This window comes from Myxocyprinus asiaticus, chromosome 9, assembly GCF_019703515.2.
Source record: "Myxocyprinus asiaticus isolate MX2 ecotype Aquarium Trade chromosome 9, UBuf_Myxa_2, whole genome shotgun sequence".
NCBI classification, from domain to species: domain Eukaryota; kingdom Metazoa; phylum Chordata; class Actinopteri; order Cypriniformes; family Catostomidae; genus Myxocyprinus; species Myxocyprinus asiaticus.
The window spans coordinates 18,546,750-18,571,808 of record NC_059352.1 but is presented as its reverse complement, the minus strand read 5'-3'; the positions used below and the strand labels follow the sequence as shown (position 1 = coordinate 18,571,808).

General features: G+C 42.2%; 1 protein-coding gene across 3 annotated transcripts in view; it reads left to right on the top strand.

Annotated features, from left to right (window-relative positions):
• cyfip1 (cytoplasmic FMR1 interacting protein 1) overlaps nucleotides 1–25,059 on the top strand; it is an 84,702-nt gene that overhangs the window by 56,389 nt on the left and 3,254 nt on the right. For all 3 annotated transcript variants that reach the window (XM_051705922.1, XM_051705923.1, XM_051705925.1), the window contains 3 exons: nucleotides 14,839–14,911; nucleotides 15,174–15,268; nucleotides 24,671–24,909. In XM_051705922.1, the coding sequence (XP_051561882.1) occupies nucleotides 14,839–14,911; nucleotides 15,174–15,268; nucleotides 24,671–24,909 (407 nt within the window). The remainder of the gene's footprint in view (nucleotides 1–14,838; nucleotides 14,912–15,173; nucleotides 15,269–24,670; nucleotides 24,910–25,059) is intronic.

Sequence of the window (25,059 nt, the reverse complement as noted above, 5' to 3'; positions counted from 1 at the left end):
TGACTTGTTATGAATTATTAAGATAGCTCATGACAGAGGGGTCACGTGATGCCATGCAAGGAGCAGACGTGTGAGCAACGAGCTCTGCGCACTTTGCTAAATTTTCAATTATTTTCATGTTATAATCTGGTGAATTTGATACACCCAGTTACACAATTGCTCTTTGATGCAAAACATGGCAAAAAAGTCAAAATCCTCGGGCTCTGGAGTCATTAATGACACTTACGTGTTCAGGATGAAAGCCCCTACAGATTTGGATGGCGCGGCGGGAGAGGAGATCCAGCGTCAGTTGTCCAACATGTCGGTGATGTTGACGAAGGTTCTTGCTGACTTGGAGGATCTCGCTGTAATACGTCAATCGATTACGGCGATGGAAATAAAATTCTCTGAGTTAGTCACAAGAGTGACTGATGTTGAGAGACGAATCGATTTTCTGGAATCTTCGGAGAGGGAATTAACCGCTAATCCGCCCGCGACCAAAGTTGATTTGGAACATCTCCTTGAAATGCTTGAAGATCTTGAGAATAGAAGCCGCAGGAATAACGTTCTAATTGTTGGAATTCCTGAGCATGAGGAGGGCAGAGATATGGTGAAATTCCTAGACGAGTTTTTCCCGAGTCTGCTCGACATAACAGGCCACAAGCTGGAAATCGAGCGAGCTCACAGAGTGCCAGCTCACAGATCTGTTGAGGGAGACAGGCCACGATCGATTCTGGCCAGATTTCTGAGATCATCCGATAAAGATCTTGTGTTATGCCAGGCGAGGAGCAAAGGGAAGCTTTCTTGGAAGAACCATAATATTTTCTTGTTCCCGGACTTTGCGAACTCGACAAGAGAGAAGCACGATTGGTTCAAGGAATGTAAGAAACTCTTACATCAGAAAAAGATCTCGTTTGCTCTGATGTTCCCGGCCAAACTGAGAATAGAAACGAAGGTCGGTCGCAAAGTATTTACATGTCTAAATCTGGCTATGTCTTTTATAGAATCAATGACTGAGTAAACCGTTGGATGTTTCTCATGTGAGTGGGTCAACTCGCTGTACTTACTCTTGAGGAAGCTGGGCAACATTTTGGGTTTTTTGCGTTGGCTCCGCCGAGCGGCTGGAGCTTGTTTTGTGAATAACACTTTTCCTTAAAGAAACATTTGCATTGAAGTTCCCTGCCAGTTTGAGAGTGGACACTACGGATGACCGCAAAATATCTACATGCTCACACAAAGGATGTCTTTTATAAAGCTGACGGATTGTGTAAGTCATGGTATATATGTTTATACGGCCTCCGAGTGAATTGACTCGACCATCTGGGGAACCAGGATGCCGGTTTTGTTTCTTTTTGTATTGGTTCCGCCTAGCGGCTGGAGCTTATTCTATTGAATAACACTCCTTTGGAACAGCTGTGGATTAATCTGTTCGTTCTTCATGCTTATTCCTCCTGCTGGCTGTAGTTTGTTTTGTTGAGTTTTTTTACGGGACATTGGAATGATTACGACATCCGCTGAACTCATAATAGCTGGCTCACTGAACATTAATTTGTCTGTTCGAGGAATCTGAACGGTTTTATATCAGCTGGAATTTGTTTTGTGGAAGATCACACCTTTGAAACAGTTCTGTGAATGAATCTACACATTCTTTGTGTTTATTCTTCCTATTGACTGGGTTTATTTTACAAAGTATTTTCTGTTATGTAATTTTGCTTTACAAATTTGTGAGGCAAAATTGAGCAATCCGATGGCAAAGTTGTCGTGGGGGCTCGTGGGCGTTCATGGACCTTTTGAGTTTAGAGGGATTGTCGCCGGTTGGCGCTTTCATGCGCGGGATTAATGCGCACGTTTTTCTTTTTTCTGTTTGTTTTGTTCGGGGAGATGTTCGGGGTTTGATTGTTTCACTAATGGGGAATGTGTTCTGTATAATTTTGTTTTTGGCACACAATTTATTTTTTCTAATATATCAAAATGTCAGATGTTAATATGAGTATACTATCTCTCTCCACATGGAATGTAAATGGGTTGGGGCACCCCATAAAAAAGAAGGAAGGTTATTTCTTTTCTTAAATGTAAGAAATATGATATAGTGTTTCTTCAAGAAACACATCTCTCCCCGCAGGAAGCGGAAAAATCTGGGAAGATATAGGGTGGACATGTTTTCTTTAGTCCTGGCTCAAGTAAGAGCAAGGGAGTTATTATATTGGTAAATAAACATCTACAATTCAAATGTCTCAAACAGACTAAAGATAAATTAGGAAGAGTAATTATTGTTTTAGCTGAAATTCAAGGGCACAGTCTGATTTTGGCTAATATTTACGCACCTAACACTAATGATCAGGACCTTTTTATAGATCTTGAAGGGATGTTGCAAGCCGCTGGCACCCCTCATGATATAACATTGGGAGGAGATTTTAATCTTTTGATGGATTCAGTCCTTGATCACAGTGAAGCAAAAGTGTGTAAACCCCCTAGAGCAACATTGACGCTTCACAGGATGTGTAAAAATCTTGGTCTTACAGATATTTGGAGACTTTTGAACCCATCCGGTAGGAACTATACATTTTTTTCCATCAGTCCATAAGATATATTCTAGAATAGATTTTTTTTTTAATATCCAAATCCCTAATTTCATCTGTTGTTGATTTCTCAATTGGAAACATTTTAGTCTCAGATCATGCCCTGGTGAGTTTAGAGGTGATGCCACATACAGAGATTGAAATGTAGATATGATATTATTTTGTCACGGAAAGTGGAGTTTTGGTTATTCAGGGCAAGACAGTCATACTTTGAGTCGGGTGACAAAGCAGGGAAGCTTTTGGCTATATATATAAAGCAGAGAGAGTCTTTTCTACCATTCCCTCAGTGAATTCTGCTGGTGGTGAAATATTTACCTCAGCCATTGATATTAATAATGCCTTTAAAGAATTCTATATTGATCTTTATAGTTCCACGCCTTCATCTACTGATGAAGATATTAGAAACTTTGTGGAAACATTAGATCTTCCTAAACTGACGATTGAGCAAAAAAACTCTCTTGATTCTGAGATAACCTTGGAGGAGCTTGACGAGGTAATTAAGTCCCTACCTACAGGCAAGTCCCCGGGGCCAGATTGTTTTGCCGCAGAATTTTTTAGATCCTATGCTACAGAACTGGCTCCACTTTTGTTAGAAGTTTATACTGAATCATTAAAGAATGGAAAGCTTCCTCCAACCATGTCACAAGCCCGGATCAGTCTGATTCTTAAAAAGGACAAAGATCTAAGCGAGTGTAAAAGTTACCATCCAATCTCCCTGATCCAACTAGATGTAAAAATATTGTCCAAAATTTTGGCTAACCGATTAAGTGAAGTTATGACATCACTTATACATATAGATCAGGTGGGGTTTATTCGGGGCCGCAGCTCTTCTGATAACATCAGGCGTCTCATCAGTGTCTTGTGGTCAGTGGCGAATGAACAATCTCCGGTCGCTGCCATCTCATTTGATGCTGAAAAAGGCGTTTGATATGGTAGAATGGGATTATCTTTTTAAGATTTTGGAAATGTATGGGTTCAGGAGTACAATTATTGGTTGGATTAAGTTACTTTATAAACACCCTGTAGCAGCGGTACAAACAAATGGATTAATTTCAGATTATTTTACTCTGAATAGGGGCACTCGGCAAGGTTGCCCTCTTTCCCCATTATTGTTCTGTCTTGCCCTGGAACCATTAGCAGCCGCGATAAGAAGGGAGGTTGATTTTCCGGGGGTGGTGGCGGGAGGTGTGGCGCATAAGCTTCTGCTTTACGCAGATGATATTTTATTATTTGTCTCTGAACCTACTAGATCTATGCCTTGCCTCCACAGAATTATTAATTCCTTTTCCAGGTTCTCAGGATGCAAAGTCAATTGGTCTAAATCCGAAGCTTTGGTGTTGACAGCGTACTGCCCAGAAACTGCTTTCCAGCCAGGTGCCTTCCAATGGCCCAAACAGGGCATTAAGTATTTGGGGATTTTATTCCCAGCAAATTTGTCTGATTTAGTTAGTGTTAATTTTGACCCTTTAATAAAAAGGTTTTCGAGCGATGTGGGCAGGTGGGCTTCATTACATTTATCGATGATTGGGAAGGTTAATGTTATTAAAATGAATTGTATTCCAAAATTCAACTACCTGCTTCAGTCTCTCCCTGTAGATGTCCCCCTCTCTTATTTCAAGCAATTTGATAGCACAGCGAAGTCCTTTATTTGGAATGGTAAGCGCCCCAGGTTAAATTTCAATAAGTTACATAGGCCAATTGACAATGGTGGGTTATGCCTACCCAAGATTTTGATTTATTATTATGCGTTCGGTCTTAGACATTTGGCTCATTGGTCGCTTCCACCTGAGGGAGCCCCTCCCTGGTTTTGTATTGAAAAGGAAGTTCTTGCCCCTATCTCGCCACTGCAAAGCCTTTCTATCAAACTAGCCGGAGAGGTTAAGTCGCACCCCGTTATTTTGCATTTGCACTCGATATGGACAAAAGTGTCCAGAGTGTTTAATTTGGATATTTATTTAAACGCAGCCTCGAGCATATGGCTGAACCCAAAACTATGTATTAATAAGTCCCCTTTTTGTTGGTCATATTGGATTGTGAAGGGGGTGAATGCACTTTGTGACCTATATGAGGGTGGAGTATTGAGACCTTTTGAAAATTTGGTTAAACATTTTGGCATTCCCAGATCTCAGTTTTATAAGTATTTACAGCTTCGCCACCTACTCTGCACTATTTTTGGGAGTGGCACGCACCCCCCTAAAGTGGCAGGTGCTTTGGGAGAGGTGGTTGCTGCTTTTGGAAAAGGACATGAAGCATCAGTGTATTACTCCCTACTAATTCAGAGTCTGGGGGATGGAGCCTTGACTTCTCTCAAGAGAGTATGGGAAAAAGATTTGAATTTGGTATTGGAGGATGGAGTGTGAACTAAGATTCTTAAAAATGTCAAGTCTGTATCTAGAGATGCAAGGGTTCGCCTTATGCAATTTAAGATTTTACATAGATTTTATTGGACACCCTCTAGATTATATAGGCTTGGTCTTAAAGACACACCCACTTGCTGGCGATGCAATCAGAAGTTGGAGACACTACCCATGTCTTTTGGGGGTGTGTTAAGACCCAGGAGTTTTGGTTGAGGGTTCAGAGGTATTTGTGTGATGTTTTGAACACCCAGGTTTTGCTTTGTCCCAGACTCTGTATTTTGGGTGATGGGGCAGTCATGCATTTAGGGGATATTCACATAAAAAATTGGGTTCTGACCAGTCTCATGATCGGCAGGCAAGTAATTTTAAGGGGTTGGAAGTCAAGTGGAGCACCCTCTTTTTCGGAGTGGTGTGTGGAAATGGGAAGGGTAGCTGCATTTGAAGAGGTGGTAAGTAGAAGTCTGGGGTTTAGGGACATATTTGCTAAAAAAATTTTTTTTTGGGGGACTCTCGGGGAGGGGATGTGGAGAGTGTAGTTTAGTTTAATAATGTATGTTTATTATTATTTTATTTATTTGTGTATATATATTTATGTGTGTGTGTGTGTGTGTATATATATATATATATATATTATATAATTTTATTTTTTTTTATTTATTTTTTTTTTTGGATTGTGTGTTATGTGGGACCACAGGGGTGTTCGTTAGGGGTCAGGGTGGGATTGTATTAGTAGGGTTTAAATGTAAAATATTGATTCTTTATATATGTGTTGAGTTTTTTCCACTGTCATGTGCATATGAATCAATAAAAATGTTAATTGCAAAAAAAAAAAAAGAGAGAGCTCATGACAAGTAAAAGGAATATAAAAAAAGAGTACACAGCACAGATGATTAAAGATATAAAAGAGACTTCCACACACACTATCATTTAGTCTGCCACCTGCTCAGTGTTTAGGATGTCTGACTCTGACAGGAGTTACTTGCGGCAGACACACTGGTGTCATGGGAACACCTCTGCAATTGTGTTGCAAGTAGCAGCACTGTCAGTTTTTCCATGTCAGATTTTGACCCTTTTAAATTGCTGATCAGCTTCACTTTGCTTTTGAGTAGAAAAACCTTTACTTAAACTGCTCACTGTGAAATCTGTTATTAACACCAATCAAACCCATTTGAGCAGTCTTACGAAGTGAAAAAGCATTGATTTTGGTTTCCATCTGAACAAACTGTTCGGTTTCGGTACATGTTTTTACCATGTGTGATCAAATTACAAGAGTTTCATGTTATGTTCCTTTCAATGTCTTTTATTTTCTGAATGGTAGCTTTAATAATCAAAACTGAAGAGTTATCACATACTTTGGCACTCCATTGTATAATTATCATTTTTGTTTTTTTTGTTTGCCCCACAGTGTCAGACCATTTGGCTCCTCGCAAGCTTTCCATATCTTTTCCATCACACTAAATGTGTTTGGGTTGATTCGTAATTTGTTAGAGTTTACCCCCTTTAGGGCACAAATAAGTAAACAGTTGTGGTTGTTGAGTGAAAAGACTGATATCATCTATACTAAACTCTACTTAAAAGGGAAATTCACAATAAACATGGACATAAACGTCCTGGTTACTTGCGTAACCTCCGTTCCCTGATGGAGGGAACGAGACGTTGTGTCGATGTAGTGACACTAGGGGTCACTCTTGGGAGCCCGAGACACCTCTGGTCTTTGATAAGATGTCCCCTGAATTGGGTATGTCCCCCGGACAAACGGGTATAAAAGGAGCTGGTATGCAACCTTTCATTCAGGTTTTATGCTGAGGAGCCGAGACAAGGTCCGGCCAGTTCAGCGGGTAGTTCAGCATTGTGGCAGGAGGGACACAACGTCTCATTCCCTCCATCAGGGAACGGAGGTTATGCAAGTAACTAGGATGTTCCCTATCTGTCACTCACTCGACGTTCTGTCGATGTAGTGACACTAGGGGTCCCTATACAAAATGCCACAACTGGCTGAACTGTGTTACGTGAACTGGCGGTGTGTGACGGGCAGACCACTGTGTGCCTCGTAGCCAGTGCACCAGGCCGACACGTAACCTCCCCCAACATAGTTATGAGTGTCGAATGGCCCTTTGGGGACAAGTCGACTACCCAAGAGATAGAGACAGGCTAACCCAGTCGTGGCCTCTTTTCCCCTTCTTTTTTTCCACTCCCTAAAAAAGAAGGGGGATTATCCGACTGGGCCGCCAGGTCTAGTCGGGGAGTGTCCCTCCCAAGGGGAGGATACCGCGTAGACCACACCTCGCCCAAAGAGAGGGGGGGATATTTAAGTGGAAAAAATGTGTCACATGGAGTCTCAAGGTAGATCCTACCCAACGGAGGAGGAGTTACTACAAACATGGAGACTGGGGCAGAGGGGCTCTGCCCAAGGAAGATGCAGTTTGCCAACAGGGAAACGAATTAGCGGAAGATATACATCACATGAGGGTTACCTTACAGGGAACAGCCACATGCGGAGCACCTACCCCAGAACAGGGCCGGCAGCGAGTCTCTCCGAAAACTCGACTGCCACAGGGCTCGGAGGAAGTCAACCAGGGAACATAGTTTGTGAACACTACTGGGAATTAATGGCGCACGTTTTCAGCTCAAAAGAGGTGGAAGGCGCTATGTGCAAGTGATACACCCGGCCCAGGAGGCCGCTACACCCCTGGTAGAATGGGCTAGTAGCCCAACCGGGGGCGGCATATCCTGGGCGTGATATGCCATAGCTATGGCGTCAATGAGCCAGTGGGCGATCCTCTGCTTGGAGACAGTGCTTCCTTTCCGCTGTGCACCAAAGCAGACAAAGAGCTGCTCAGAGATCCTAAAGCTCTGCGTGCGATCCAAATAGATGCGCAAAGCACGCACCGAACACAGCAACGACAGGACTGGGTCTGCCTCCTCCTGGGCAGTGCTCGCATGTTCACCACCTGGTCCCTAAAAGGGGTCGTGGGAACCTTGGGCACATAGCCCGGTCGGGGTCTCAGGATCACGTGAGAGTAGCCCGGACCGAACTCCAGGCACGTTTCGCTGACAGAGAACACGTGAAGGTCTCCTACCCTCTTGATGGAAGTGAGCGCAGTCAGGAGGGCAGTCTTCAAAGAGAGTGCCTTAAGCTCAGCTGACTGCAAAGGCTCAAAGGGGGCTCTCTGTAGACCCTGAAGAACTACAGAGAGGTCCCATGAGGGAACGAGGCGCGGTCTGGAGGGATTCAGCCTCCTGGCGCCTCTCAGGAACCTGATGATCAGGTCGTGCTTCCCTAAGGACTTACCGTCCACTGTGTCTTGGTGTGCTGCTATAGCAGCAACGTACACCTTCACCTCTCCTGCAGGAAGGAAAGCACCAATCCGACTGCACATCTCTGGGGGTCTTCCCGTTGGGAAGAACACCACTTAGCGAACAGACGCCACTTAAAGGCGCCTCGTAGAGGGGGCCCTAGCCTGAGTGATCGTGTCTACCACCGCAGGTCTTCTGCGTCCCGTCCAGGAGCCAGACATGGAGATTCCAGAGGTCTGGTCGTGGGTACCAGATGGTGCCCCGTCCCTGAGTAAGAAGGTCCTTCCTCAGGGGAATTCGCCGGTGGGGGGGGCTGTCGTGAGGAGTGTGAGGTCGATAACCATGTCTGGGTGTGCCAGTAAGACGACCTGCTCCTCGTTCTCCCTGACCTTGCACAGAGTCTGTGCAAGTAGGCTCACTGGGGGAAACGCATATTTGCGTAGGCCAGCTGTGTGCCAGTTTGTCTATGCCGAGGGGTGCCTCGGTCAGGGCGTACCAGAGCGGGCAGTGGGAGGATTCTTGGGAGGCGAACAGGTCCACCTGTGCCTGTCCGAATCGACTCCAAATCAGCAGGACCACCTGAGGGTGGAGTCTCCACTCTCCCCTGAGGGTAACCTGCCGTGACAGCGCATCTGCTGTAGTGTTGAGGTTGCCCAGGATGTGAGTGGCTCGCAGCGACTTGAAGTGCTGCTGACTCCAGAGGAGGAGGCGGCAGGCGAGTTGTGACATACAACGAGAGCACAGACCACCTTGGTGGTTGACATATGCTACCGTTGCCGTGTTGTCTGTCTGAACTAACACGTGCTTGCCATGGATCAATGGCCGAAACCTCCGCAGGGTGAGCAGAAATGCCAACAACTCGAGGCAGTTGATGTGCCAGTGCAGTCGCGGGCCCATCCACAAGCCAGCGGCTGTGTGCCCGTTGCAAACAGCGCCCCAGCCCATTTTGGAGGCATCTGTCATGACCACGACGCGCCTAGAGACCAATTCTAGGGGAACACCTGCCGGTAGAAACGAGAGGTCAGTCCAAGGGCTGAAAAGACGGTAATAGACCGACGTGATGACCACGCGACCGTGGCACCATGCCCATCTCGGGACTCGAGTCTGAAGCCAGTGCTGAAGTGGTCTCATATGCATCAACCCGAGCAGGGTGGCTACCGCTGAGGATGCCATATGCCCCAGGAGCTTCTGAAAAAGTTTCAGTGGAACCGCTGTTTTCTGTTTCCCCAAACCGAGGAAAGAAATGCTCTGAACCGGGAGGAGCTTGCTCTTTTCCCAGTTGACCCTAGTCGTCTGAGGTGTGAGAGCACCAAGTCCCTGTGTGCGCACAACATGTCCCGAGAGTGAGCTAGGATTAGTCAGTCGTCGAGATAGTTGAGAATGTGAATGCCCACTTCCCTTAACGGGGCAAGGGCTGCCTTTGCGACTTTCGTGAAGACACGAGGAGACAGGGACAGGCTGAAAGGGAGGACCTTGTACTGATACGCCTGACCCTCGAATGCAAACTGCAGGAAGGGTTTGTGTCGAGGTAGGATCGAGACGTGGAAGTACGCATCCTTCAGGTCTACCGCCGCGAACCAATCTTGATGCCGGATGCTCGCCAAAATGCGTTTTTGCATCGGCATCTTGAACGGGAGTCTGTGTAAAGCCCGGTTCAGTACTCGCAGGTCCAAGATTGGCCGCAACCCACCGCCTTTTTTCGGTACGATGAAGTAGGGGCTGTAAAACCCCTTCTTCATCTTGGCCGGAAGGACAGATTCTATCGCGCCCTTCCGTAGGAGGGTAGCAATCTCCGCACGCAAGGTAGCAGCATTTTCGTCCTTCACCAAGGTGAAGTGGATACCGCTGAACCTGGGCGGGTGCCTGACGTACTGAATCGCGTAGCCAAGTCGGACGGTCCGGACCAGCCATCGTGACGGATTGGAAAGTGCAAGCCACGCATCCAAGTTCCGCGCAAGGGGGACCAAGGGGACAACGTCGTCGGACGTACCGGCAGGTGGGGCCTCGCAGGTAGTGAGGGCGGGGGAACTGAGGAATTGGGACTGGGCAGTAAAACGTGCTCCCCACAAAAGGCACTGGAGCAGGGCGTGGCTGCTTTGAGCGGCACCGCGAGCCCAGGAACCAATCATCGAGCCGCGAAGGTCCGCAGGGGGATACCCGGTGGAGGTGATCCCATTGGGGTCCCCAAATCGCCCCCAGTGCTAGCCGCGCTGGCCTTATACCCGTAGGTAGAAGGACCGAGGCGGGGAGCCGCTGGGGTGGCTTGCTTTCTTACGAAAAGAAAGCAAGCCGCAACCGCAACGTTGCCATGGTCATGTTCTCACAGTGAGAACATGAACCATCCATACTTAGTACGCTGCCTCCATGTGGGTCGCGCCCAGACACGAAAGACAGCGATCATGACCATCCGAAGTTGAGAGATAATGACCGCAACCAAGAATAACACACAATCGGAAAGGCATCTTTAAAAAGACGCGTCTTTAAAAAGACATTCCGTTTGTGCCGCTCTTTTAGAGAAATATACTCTTTTAGAGAATTAAACTCTTTCAGAAAATATACTCTCTTTTTTCTGCCGAAGCACCCAGGGCCGTTCTCTGCAGTGCACCAGTGCAGAGGAGGGAGAAGCCGCTGAAATGCGCCATCAGATCCAGCAGAGGTGAATGAACAGTAGAAATTCAGCTCAATGAGCATGACCGTTCGGCTCCGAAGAGAAAATCTGAATGAGTGGTTGCATACCAGCTCCTTTTATACCCGTATGTCCGGGGGAGTGGCATGCAAATACCACTGGCCAATATTCAATAGCCTTTTATACAAGACTAGAGGTGTCATGGGCTCCCAAGAGTGATCCCTAGTGTCACTACATTGACACAACGTCGAGTGAGTGACAGATAGGGAACTGTATTTTCAACAAGATTTGGGGTTATAATTTATATGCATACGGGAAAGTATATATTTTACTCTTTCCCTTATACACTGGTCACCATTTCTTTGTCATTCCCCACCAATTCTAATTACCTTTTAATGTTCCTGCAATATGACAAATGTTTAAGTAAATACTCCATGTAGTCTCTCAATGTAATATGACATACAGGTGCATCTCAATAAATTAGAATGTCGTGGAAAAGTTCATTTATTTCAGTAATTCAACTCAAATTGTGAAACTTGTGTATTAAATAAATTCAGTGCACACAGACTGAAGTAGTTTAAGTCTTTGGTTCTTTTAATTGTGATGATTTTGGCTCACATTTAACAAAAACCCACCAATTCACTATCTCAAAAAATTTGAATACATCATAAGACCAATAAAAAAAACATTTTTAGTGAATTGTTGGCCTTCTGGAAAGTATGTTCATTTACTGTATATGTACTCAATACTTGGTAGGGGCTCCTTTTGCTTTAATTACTGCCTCAATTTGGCGTGGCATGGAGGTGATCAGTTTGTGGCACTGCTGAGGTGGTATGGAAGCCCAGGTTTCTTTGACAGTGGCCTTCAGCTCATCTGCATTTTTTGGTCTCTTGTTTCTCATTTTCCTCTTGACAATACCCCATAGATTCTCTATGGGGTTCAGGTCTGGTGAAGTTTGCTGGCCAGTCAAGCACACCAACACCATGGTCATTTAACCAACTTTTGGTGCTTTTGGCAGTGTGGGCAGGTGCCAAATCCTGCTGGAAAATGAAATCAGCATCTTTAAAAAGCTGGTCAGCAGAAGGAAGCATGAAGTGCTCCAAAATTTCTTGGTAAATGAGTGCAGTGACTTTGGTTTTCAAAAAACACAATGGACCAACACCAGCAGAAGACATTGCACCCCAAATCATCACAGACTGTGGAAACTTAACAGTGGACTTCAAGCAACTTGGGCTATGAGCTTCTCCACCCTTCCTCCAGACTCTAGGACCTTGGTTTCAAAATGAAATACAAAACTTGCTCTCATCTGAAAAGAGGACTTTGGACCACTGGGCAACAGTCCAGTTCTTCTTCTTCGTTGTCTGTGGTTCAGGAGTGGCTTAACAAGAGGAATACGACAACTGTAGCCAAATTCCTTGACACGTCTGTGTGTGGTGGCTCTTGATGCCTTGACCCCAGCCTCAGTCCATTCCTTGTGAAGTTCACCCAAATTCTTGAATCGATTTTGCTTGACAATCCTCATAAGGCTGCGGTTCTCTCGGTTGGTTGTGCATCTTTTTCTTCCACAATTTTCCTTCCACTCAACTTTCTGTTAACATGCTTGGATACAGCACTCTGTGAACAGCCAGCTTCTTTGGCAATGAATGTTTGTGGCTTACCCTCCTTGTGAAGGGTGTCAATGATTGTCTTCTGGACAACTGTCAGATCAGCAGTCTTCCCCATGATTGTGTAGCCTAGTGAACCAAACTGAGAGACCATTTTGAAGGCTCAGGAAATCTTTGCAGGTGTTTTGAGTTGATTAGCTGATTGGCATGTCACCATATTCTAATTTTTTGAGATAGTGAATTGGTGGGTTTTTGTTAAATGTGAGCCAAAATCATCACAATTAAAAGAACCAAAGACTTAAACTACTTCAGTCTGTGTACACTGAATTTATTTAATACACGAGTTTCACAATTTGAGTTGAATTACTGAAATAAATGAACTTTTCCACGACATTCTAATTTATTGAGATGCACCTGTATGTAAATAATATAAGGTCATATTATTCATATATCAATGGCATACATAATAATTAGGGATATACCACTCTCATGTGCTCGTAAAAATGCTCAGATACCAAAAACCGATACCATCTGATGTACGAATGTCATTCCGTAAACATTCAGCGCACAAATCAAAATCACGTTATGTCCTAGTGAGATTATTTCACTGCAAAAGCTGTAATTTAATTAAATAAATATGTAGTTGGCATGTGCGGCGTGCATCAAATGTGAGCACTTGTGAGTGTGTGGAGACAGTGTTGTGCTGACACCGGCTGCACGTACCTTTTAAAGCTTCTCCTTGGCTCATACACGGGAAACACCATCATGAGCATCACAGGCTCGGCTTGTAGCAGATGTCAGCAAACAGAGCACAAATTTACATTGTAGTGCAAGGCACAAACAGAGTACATACTTATTTAAATAAATAGCAGCCTTTGTGGTTTAATAATCACTTTGAGTCACATAGCGACCGGCTTTTCCGGACTGGAAAGCTACTGTCATCACGCAGAAACACTTAAAAATAAAAGCTCTGTTAAAATAAAAGCTCAATTTAAATGAAAATGTATGAGAGAAATATATCACTACTCTAAAGTTATGTAATATTCACTGTATTACTACTACTAATAACAACAACAATAAATCAATAGTAATTGTATTATATTTAATCAATATCTCACATGCTCTTTTATGCACTATTTGACAAAATACAACTCCAGTGCTGTATTTTGGACTGTGCTGTGAGGTTCTGTATAAAAGCACTTCATTTGATAAAAATAATATAATATGTTGAAAATTAATTGTTATATTTTCATTTGATTAAAGTTTTAATTCATTCATGCATCAAATCAACAAATAACAGCTTGTTATGTTGGTGGTTATCCAATAATGAAGCAAATCTAAAAATCATACGATCGTAAAGCTTTTCAATCTTAGGTGAAGCTTGGGTCAGATTTTAATTCCAATATGAATGGACATCAATTGAGAATTATTTAGAATAACCTGACATTAATCCAGACACTCAAGAGGCTCTTCACACAATTATAAAAGTTACCTAGGGAAATGCTCTCTTCCATTACCTTGAATCCACATTAATTTCAAATTATAGAGTGTCAGCAATCAAGGGTTGTTCAAATGTTTAAATTAAGTCTTGTTTTCACACCTGAAGGAATTTTTTATTCTGGTGTGAAAGCACCTCCTGTAATGTTATCTGTATTCCTGATGGCAAGGTCAGTGCAATCAAGGGTGGCAGTTTTATTTCTTGGCATTTTGACTCTAGCATAAACAACTTGTCTCAGATGGTGCTCTTGTAAATGGGATGTGTGACTGCATGGCTCCATCTACTGGAACTGCACTTAGTTAACGAAACCTGTGCAGAGGATTTCTAAAAGGCTGCATCAGATGTGATTTAAAGCATCCTTTCTAAATTTGAAGAGATGCATATTACCTTAAGCCAGTGATTAAAGGAACATTCACCTGAAAATGGAAATTCTGTCATCATTTATTCACTCATGTTGTCTCAACCCCTTTCTTCTGTGGGACACAAAAAGATATGTTAGGCAGAATGATAGCCTTAGCCAGCCCTCTACTTTCTTTGTATGAGGGAAAAAAGATACAATGAAAATGCATGGTGATTTAGGCTAGCATTTTGCCTCAGAACATAAGAAACAGCAAATGATACCAGAATCCCTTAAATGGCTTCAGTGTTCTTCTAGTTAACCAGTCAGAATTTGTTATCCTTCTCATCTTGAGAGCTAAATTAATACACCAAGACTGATTTTGTGTGTACATGTCGGAGCAGTAATGGACACTTCTCTCGGATTACTTATTTGAATTTAACCCAGGCTTTGAAACAGCAGTTCCATTGATTACTTGGCTTTCTGCTCTCATAAGACCAAAAACCTCTTGTGTGCTTTTCTTTATTTCTGAAAATTAAATGTTTTCCCTCTTTCATGCAGTCTCAAGAAGAAGTATGTGACTTGCTTCATGCAGCACCCTTCCAGAACATCTTGCCAAGAGTTCATGTTAAAGGTATGTACAGTATGTTTTTTTTTTTTTACAGTAAAATATAATGTATATACAGAACATACATACACATATATACTGTACATATACAGGTATGTACTGTACAACATCTGAACTTTAAAGGTTAAAGTTAACATTAATGCGAATGCCTGCATGTATTGTGCTAATAGTTCACGGAATTGTATTTATGCAAAGATTTTAGCATGCTTTATATGAGTAGTTCCTCATACATACCATATAATCCCTCTTTACCCCCCACTATATGCAGAGGGTGAGCGGCTGGATGCAAAGATGAAGCGGTTGGAGGCCAAATACACAGCGCTGCATTTGGTGCCTCTAATTGAGCGTCTGGGGACCCCACAGGTGGGAGTAACATCAATGTTGGCATGCGCTTTAGACAGATGATTGTTACTTCACACACAGCACACATCTACAGTTGAAGGTTATGTGCACTTAGGTTGAAGTCAATAAAACTCATTTTTTAACCACTCCACAGATTTCATATTAGCAAACTATAGTTTTGGCAATTCGTTTAGGACATCTACTTTGTGCATGACACAAGTCATTTTTCCAACAATTATTTACAGGCAGATTGTTTCACTTTTAATTGACTATATCACAATTCCAGTGGGTCAGAAGTTTACATACACTAAGTTAACTTTGCCTTTAACAGCTTGGAAAAGTCCAGAAAATGATGTCAAGCCTTTAGACAATTAGCCAATTAGCTTCTGATAGGAGGTGTACTGAAATGGAAGAGCACCTGTGAATGTATTTTAAGGTCTACCTTCAAACTCAGTGCCTCTTTGCTTGACAACATGGGAAAATCAAAAGAAATCAGCCAAGACCTCAGAAAAAAAATTGTGGACCTCCACAAGTCTGGTTCATACTTGGGAGCAATTTCCAAACACCTGAAGGTACCACGTTCATCTGTACAAACCATAGTACGCAAGTATAAACACCAGGGGACCATGCAGCTATTATACCGCTCTGGAAGGAGACACATTCTGTCTCTTAGAGATTAACATAGTTTGGTGCGAAAAGTGCAAATCAATCCCAGAACAACAGCAAATGACCTTGTGAAGATGCTGGAGGAAACAGGTAGACAAGTATCTATATCCACAGTAAAAACGAGTCCTATATCAACATAACCTGACAGGCTGCTCAGCAAGGGAGAAGCCACTGCTATAAAACCGGCATAAAAAAAGCCAGACTACAATTTGCATGTGCACTTGGGGACAAAGATCTTACTTTTTGGAGAAATGTCCTCTGGTCTAATTAAACAAAAATGTAACTTTTCAGCCATAATGACCATCGTTATGTTTGGAGATTCGATACACTCTGTTCCATAACTGTTCTAGGAGGACAATATGTCAAAGAATTAAAAAACCTCAGGATCTGGAGACATTAAAAGTCACTTCCGTGCTCAAGCTGATACACCTGATAAGGCTGTAAGCCCGGGACTCGATTTGGTCAGGGAAGTGTGGAAAATTCGGCGAGAAATGTTGAACATGTCGACAATGCTGACGAAGATCGTTGCTGACTTGGAAGATCTTGCTGTAATACGTCGATTGATCACTGCCATGGAGACGAAATTCACTGAGGTGGTCACAAGAGTGGGGGATGTCGAGAAACAGATTGATTATGTGGAGTCATTGGTGAGAGAACTAGCTGCTAATCCGCTAATGACCAAGATGGATTTGGAGCGCGTCTGGGAGAAAATGGAGGACATGGAGAACTGTAACCTGTCGCTGAGGGAGACGGGCCCCGATCAATTCTGGCCAAATTTCTGAGATAATCTGATAAAGATCTCGTGTTGCGTGAGGCAAGGAGTAAAGGAAGAACCACAGCATTTTCTTGTTCCCAGACTTTGCGAATTCGACGAGAGAAATGTGATCGATTCAAGGAATGCAAGAAACTCTTACATCAACGGAAGGTCGCTTTTGCACTGATGTTCCTGGACAAATTGAGAATAGATGCTAAGGATGGCAGCAAAACATTTACATGTCCCCAGCAAATGATGTCCTTCATAAAGTCAATGAAGTAAGTTATTTTGTGGTACTCACGTTGTGGCTGAATGGACCGACTCACTGAACATTCACTTGACTGCTTAAGGAACTGAGCACCTTTTTTGTTACTTTTTGTGCTGGTTCCACCTAGTGGCTGGAGTTTGTTTTGTGGAGTAACACTCCTTCGGGACTGTTGAGTGAATGAATCTGCACGTTCTTTGTGCTTATGCCTCCTATTGGCTGGAGTTTGTTTTGTGGAGTATTTCTTGAAAGACATTGGAGTGATTAGGTCATTTGTTGCACTAATGTAGCAGCCGAATGGGCCGACTGTCCGAGGAAACTGAGTGCCTTTTTTTTTTTTTTTTTTTTTTTAACTGGTTCCGCCTAGCGGCTGGAGTTTGTTTTGTGGAATAACACACCTTCGGGACAGTTATGTGGATGAATCTAGATATTCTTTGTGTTTATTCTGCCTATTGGCTGGAGTTTGTTTTATAGATTATCTGTTGTTGTGTAACTCTGTCTCACAAAATTTGTATAGAAACAAAGGACTTGAGCAATTCGACAGCAAAGTTGTCGCAGGGGCCAAATTCAAATTAGGTGTGCATGGACTGTTTGAGTTTAGAGGGATGGACGCCAGTTGGGGCTGTCATGCGCAGGGTTAATGCGCACGTTTTTCTTTTTTCTGTTTGTTTGGTTCTGGGGGAAGTTCGGGGTTTGATTGTTGCACTAATGTTGTTTTTGACACACAATCTATTTTTTCTCCTATGTCAAATGTTAATATGAGTGGATTGTCTCTCTCCATGTGGAATGTGAATGGGTTGGGGCACCCCATAAAAAGAAGGAAGGTTGTTTCTCCAGGAAACGCATCTTTCCTCACAGGAAGCTGAAACATTTGGGAAGATATTGGGTTTTCTTTAGTGCTGGCTCAAGTAAGAGCAGGGGAGTCATTACATTGATAAGTAAACATCTACAATTCAAATGTCTCAAACAAACATTTAAAGATAAATTAGGAAGAGTCATTATTGTTTTAGCAGAAATTCAGGGGCAAAGTCTTATTTTGGCTAATATATATGCACCTAACTTTGATGATCAGGGCTTTTTTTATAGATCTGGAAGGGTTGTTGCAAGCTGCTGGCACCCCTCATGATATAATATTGGGAGGAGTCTTCAGTCTTTGGATGGACTCAGTCCTTGAACATAGTGAAGCAAAAATGTGCAAGCCCCCTAGAGCAACATTGACGCTTTACAGGAGGAGTAAAAATCTTGGTCTTACAGATATTTGGAGACTTTTGAACCCATCTGGTAGGGACTATGCATTTTTTCATCAGTCCATAAGATTTATTCTGGAATAGATTTATATATATATATATATATATATAAATTCCCTCATTTCATCTGTTGTTGATTATTTGAAACATTTTAATGTCAAATCACGACCTGGTGAGTTTAGAGGTGCTGCCACATATGGAGAAAAGGAAATCATATACAGGTGCATCTCAATAAATTAGAATGTCGTGGAAAAGTTCATTTATTTCAGTAATTCAACTCAAATTGTGAAACTCGTGTATTAAATAAATTCAATGCACACAGACTGAAGTAGTTTAAGTCTTTGGTTCTTTTAATTGTGATGATTTTGGCTCACATTTAACAAAAACCCACCAAATCACTATCTCAAAAAATTAGATTACATCATAAGACCAATAGAAAAAACATTTTTAGTGAATTGTTGGCCTTCTGGAAAGTATGTTCATTTACTGTATATGTACTCAATACTTGGTAGGGGCTCCTTTTGCTTTAATTACTGCCTCAATTCGGCGTGGCATGGAGGTGATCAGTTTGTGGCACTGCTGAGGTGGTATGGAAGCCCAGGTTTCTTTGACAGTGGCTTTCAGCTCATCTGCATTTTTTGGTCTCTTGTTTCTCATTTTCCTCTTGACACTACCCCATAGATTCTCTATGGGGTTCAGGTCTGGTGAGTTTGCTGGCCAGTCAAGCACACCAACACCATGGTCATTTAACCAACTTTTGGTGCTTTTGGCAGTGTGGGCAGGTGCCAAATCCTGCTGGAAAATGAAATCAGCATCTTTAAAAAGCTGGTCAGCAGAAGGAAGCCTGAAGTGCTCCAAAATTTCTTGGTAAACGGGTGCAGTGACTTTGGTTTTCAAAAAACACAATGGACCAACACCAGCAGATGACATTGCACCCCAAATCATCACAGACTGTGGAAACTTAACACTGGACTTCAAGCAACTTGGGCTATGAGCTTCTCCACCCTTCCTCCAGACTCTAGGACCTTGGTTTCCAAATGAAATACAAAACTTGCTCTCATCTGAAAAGAGGACTTTGGACCACTGGGCAACAGTCCAGTTCTTCTTCTCCTTAGCCCAGGTAAGACGCCTCTGACGTTGACTGTGGTTCAGGAGTGGCTTGACAAGAGGAATACAAGCACTGGATACAGCACTCTGTGAACAGCCAGCTTATTTGGCAATGAATGTTTGTGGCTTACCCTCCTTGTGAAGGGTGTCAATGATTGTCTTCTGGACAACTGTCAGATCAGCAGTCTTCCCCATGATTGTGTAGCCTAGTGAACCAAACTGAGAGACCATTTTGAAGGCTCAGGAAACCTTTGCAGGTGTTTTGAGTTGATTAGCTGATTGGCATGTCACCATATTCTAATTTTTTGAGATAGTGAATTGGTGGGTTTTTGTTAAATGTGAGCCAAAATCATCACAATTAAAAGAACCAAAGACTTAATCTACTTCAGTCTGTGTGGATTGAATTTATTTAATACACGAGTTTCACAATTTGAGTTGAATTACTGAAATAAATGAACTTTTCCACGACATTCTAATTTATTGAGATGCACCTGTAGTTGGCGCTTTAATGTATCCCTTTCGCAAAATCCTGAATTCCAACAAATGTTAAAGGCAGAAATCAATGTTTATATGGAGACCAACTGGTCCTCAGTATTCTCTGTGGGCGTGGCTTGGAAGGCACTTAAGGCAGTTCTTAGGGGCCGGATCATACAGTATGCCTCATTCACTAAAAAATCCAAAGCATGAGAACTCACGGAGTTGGAAGGGAAGATTAAAAGTGCAGAGGCAGAGCTGAAGCGCCGAATGTCGTCTGATGGCCTCGATTGAAATACAGATATAACAATATTTTGTCACGGAAGGTGGAGTTTTGGCTATTCAGGGCAAGACAGTTATACTTTGAGTTGGGGGACGAGGCAGAAAAACTTCTGGCTAGATATATAAAACAGAGAGAGCCTTTTTCTACCATTCACCCTCACCCTCAGTGAAATCTGCTGGTGGTGAAATATTTACCTCAGCCTTTGATCTTAACAATGCTTTTAAAGAATTCTATTTTGACCTCTAAGTTCCACGTCTTCGTCTACTGATGAGAATATTAGAAATTTTGTGGAACCATTAGAACTTTCTAAACTGACGGCTGAGCAAAAACATTCTCTTGATTCTGAGATAACCTTGGAGGAGCTTGGCGAGGTAATTAAGGCCTTGCCTACAGGCAAGGCTCCGGGGCCAGATGGCTTTGCCACTGAGTTTTTTAGATCTTATGCTACAGAATTGGCTCCACTTTTGCTAGAAGTTTCTACGGAATCATTAAAGAATGAAAAGCTTCCGCCAACCATGACGCAAGCCTGGATCAGTCTGATTCTTAAAAAGGACAAAGATCCAAGCGAGTGTAAGAGTCACCATTCAATTTCCCTGATCCAGCTAGATGTTAAAATATTGTCAAAAATTTTGGCTAACTGATTAAGTAAGGTTATGACATCTCTTACACATATAGATCAGGTGGGGTTTATTCGGGGCCATATCTCTTCTGATAACATTAGGTGTTTCATCAATATCATGTGGTCAGTGGCGAATGATCAGACTCCGGTCGCTGCCATCTCACTTGATGCCGATGTTTCATATTGTAGAATGGGATTATCTTTTTACGATTTTGGAAATGTACAGGTTCGGGAATACTTTTATTGGTTGGATTAAGTTACTTTATAGACACCCGGTAGCGGCGGTACAAACTAATGGATTAATTTCAGATTATTTTACTCTGGATAGGTGCACCCGGCAGGATTGCCATCTTTCCCCATTATTGTTTTGTCTTGCCCTGGAACCATTAGCAGCTGCGATAAGAAAGGATGAGGATTTTCCAGGGGTGGTGGCAGGAGGTGTGGCACATAATCTTTTGCTTTACGCAGATTATATTTTACTATTCGTCTCCGACCCTACTAGATCTATGCCTTGCCTCTACAGAATTATTAATTCCTTTTCTAAATTCTCAGAGTTAATTGGTCTAAATCTGAAGCTTTGGCTTTAACAGCGTACTGCCCGGTAATGGCTTTTCAACCAGACGCCTTCCAGTGGCCCAAACAGGGCATTAACTATTTGGGTATTTTATTCCCAGCAAATTTGTGTGATTTAGTTAGTTAATTTTGACCCTTTATTAAAAAGGTTTTCGAGCTATGTGGGCAGGTAGGCTTCATTACATTCATCTATGATTGGGAAGGTTAAAGTTATTAAAATGAATTGTATTCCAAAATTCAACTACCTGCTACAGTCTCTCCCTATAGATATCCCCCTTTCTTATTTCAAGCAATTTGATAGCATAGTGAAGTCCTTCATTTGGAATGTTAAACGTCCCAGATTACATTTCAGTAAATTGCATAAGCTGATTGACAAAGGTGGGCTAGGCTTACACAAGATTTTGTTATATTATTATGCATTCGGTCTCAGATATTTGGCTCATTGGTCGCTTCCACCTGAGAGAGCCCCTCCCTGGTTTTGTATTGTACAGAAAGTTCTTGCCCTTATTTCGCCATTACAAAGCCTTTCTATTAAACCAACCGGAGAAGTTAAGTTACACCCCATTTTCTTGCATTTGCACTCGGTATGGACAAAAGTGTCCAGAGTGTTTTAATTCTGACATTTATTTAAATATTGTCTCGAGCATATAGCTGAACCCAAAATTATGTATTAATAAGTCCCCTTTCTGCTGGTCAGAGTGGATTGTGAGGGAGGTTAATACACTCGGTGACCTATATGTGAGTGGAATGTTGAGATCTTTTGAAAATTTGTTTCAACATTTTGGGATTCCCAGATCTCAGTTCTTTAGGTATTTATAGCTGCGCCACCTGCTCTGTACTATTTTTGGGAGTAGCATACACCCCCCTAAAGTGGCAGATACTCTGGGAATGGTGATTACTTCTTTTGGAAAAGGTCATGAGGCATCAGTGTATTACTCCCTGCTTATTCAGAGTCTGGGGGATGGAGCTTTAACTTCTATCAAGAGATTATGGGAGAAAGATTTAAACTTGGTATTGGAGGAGGGAGTGTGGACTAGGATTCTAAAAAAGTCAGGTCTGCATCTAGAGGTGCAAGAGTGCACCTTGTGCAATTCAAGATTTTACATCAATTCTATTGGACCCCCTCTAGATTGTATAGGCTTGGTCTTAAAGACACACCCACCTGCTGGCGATGCCAATCAGAAGATGGAGACACAACCCATGTTTTTTGGTGGTGTGTTAAGATCCAAAAATTTTGGTTGAAGGTTCAGAGTTTTATGTGTGACGTATTGGGCACTCGGATTTTGTTCTGCCCCTAGACTCTGTGTTTTGGGCGATGGGGCGGTCATCGATGTGGGGAATAAACACATAAAAAAATTGGGTTCTGACCAGTGTAATGATCGCCAGACAAATTGATTTAAAGGGATGGAGGTCGGCTGGAGCGCCCCTATTTCAGGAGTGGTGCACGGAGATGGGGAGGGTGGCGGCTTTTGAGGAAGTGTAATTTAGAAAACCGGGTAACTTGGATTTGTTTGTTGGGAAATGGGGCAACTATTTTTTGGAGAGCTCTCGGGAGGGGCAGTGGAGAAAGAGGTATAAATGTGTGTGATGATTATATATATATTTTTTGGTTTGTTTGTTTTTTGTGTATATACTCGTGTGACCACAGGAATGTTTGTTGAGGGTCAGGGCGGGTGTGAGTATTGGGAGGGGTAATAGTGGGGGTTAAATGTTGATTCTATGTATATATTCTACTTTATTTACTGTATGAATTAATACAGATTTTTAATCAGAAAAATCCTCTACAGCAATGACCGCTTTGCAGATCCTTGGCATTCTAGCTGTCAGTTTGTCTAGATACTCAGGTGGCATTTCACCCCACGCTTCCTGTAGCACTTGCCATAGATGTGGCTGTCTTGTCGGGCACTTCTCACGCACCTTACAGTCTAGCTTTGTATGAAATCTTTTCAAGCATTGTATAGCCTTTATTCCTCAAAACAATGATTGACTGAAGAATTTGTAGAGAAAGCTGTTTCTTTTTTGCCATTTTTGACCTAATATTGACCTTAAGACATGCCAGTCTATTGCATACTGTGGCAACTCGAAATCAAAAACAATGTTAAGCTTCATTTAATGAACCAAATAACTTTCAACTGTGTTTGATATAATGGCAAGTGATTTTCTAGTACCAAATTAGCAATTTAGCACGTTTACTTAAGGATAAGGTGTTGGAGTGATGGCTACTGGAAATGGAGCCTGTCTAGATTAGATCAAAAATTACATTTTTCAAATAGTGATGGTGCCGTTTTTTTACATCAGTAATGTCCTGACTATACTTTGTGATCAGCTGAATGCCACTTTCATGAATTAAAGTACCAATTTCCTTCCAAAACAGCAAAATCTGTACATTATTCCTAACTTTTGGCCACCAGTATACCTCCAAAGTTGTGGCAAAATGGCTTAAGGACAACAAAGTCAAGGTATTGGAGTGGCCATCACAAAGCCCTGACCTCAATCCGATATAAATTTTGTGGGCAGAACTGAAAAAGCGTGTGCAAGCAAGGAGGCCTAACAAGTACACTAACAAAACCTGACTCAGTAACACCAGTTCTGTCTGGAGGAATGGGCCAGAATTCCAGCAACGTATTGTGAGAAGCTTTTGGCTACCCAAAACATTTGACCCAAGTTAAATAATTTAAAGGCAATGCTACCAAATACTAACAAAGTGTATTTGAACTTCTGACCAACTGGGAATGTGATGAAAGGAATAAAAGCTGAAATAAATCATTCTCTCTACTATTATTGTGATATTTTACATTCTTAAAATAAAGTAGTGATCCTAACTGATCTAAGACAGGGACTGTTTTCTATGATTAAATGTCAGGAATTGTGAAAAACTGTTTAAATGTATTTGGCTAAGGTGTATGTAAACTTCTGACTTCAACTGTACTTATTGTCATTAGCATCAGCAGTTACACACTAAGCTGCTTCTTGGATCTCATCCCTAAGCATTCCAAATTTGTTGTTTTTTTGTTATGTCAAGGGGCAAATTCATTCTGTGTTATAATTTTAAGGTGCATCTTAAAAGTTTTACACCAAATGAAAATAATAGTACTTTTGACATGTTTACTTATTGATTTATAGTCACATGTGTTGGAGACTCCAGTCATTTTTGCTCAGAGATGAGTCTAAATAAATTTTTGTGATAATCAACATTATACCACAAATGCTTTAGATTGAACTTAATTTATTGAACCTGGAATATTCCTTTAAGTGAAACAAACACAGAATTACTTCATGTGGCTTTAAATTATGTGATACATTTAATGGATGTCAAAAGATTATCACTTTTATTATTAGAAGAAAAGTCTTTGCTGTCAGAACAATGTTTTGTTTAATCTGAGAATTGTTATGATGGTCTAATTTCTATCATTATCCCTTATAATCTCTCATCAGCAAATTGCCATTGCTCGTGAAGGTGACCTTCTGACCAAAGAGAGGCTATGCTGTGGTCTCTCCATGTTTGAGGTCATCCTGACTCGCATACGCGGTTATCTGGACGACCCTATCTGGCGTGGCCCGTTGCCCAGTAATGGTGTGATGCACGTGGACGAGTGCGTGGAGTTTCACAGGTTGTGGAGTGCCATGCAGTTTGTGTACTGCATTCCTGTGGGAGCACACGAGTTCACTGTCGAGTGAGTGAATGAATGGAAACTCTTTTCATATCTCATTCTATTTTAACAGTTGTTTGAGAGGCTGTATAAAGTGAGATGTTGCTGTATAATTTAACTTGATACGGCACTGTTTATTGCAGCAGTTAAAATATCATTGTATTGTTGCTTTGA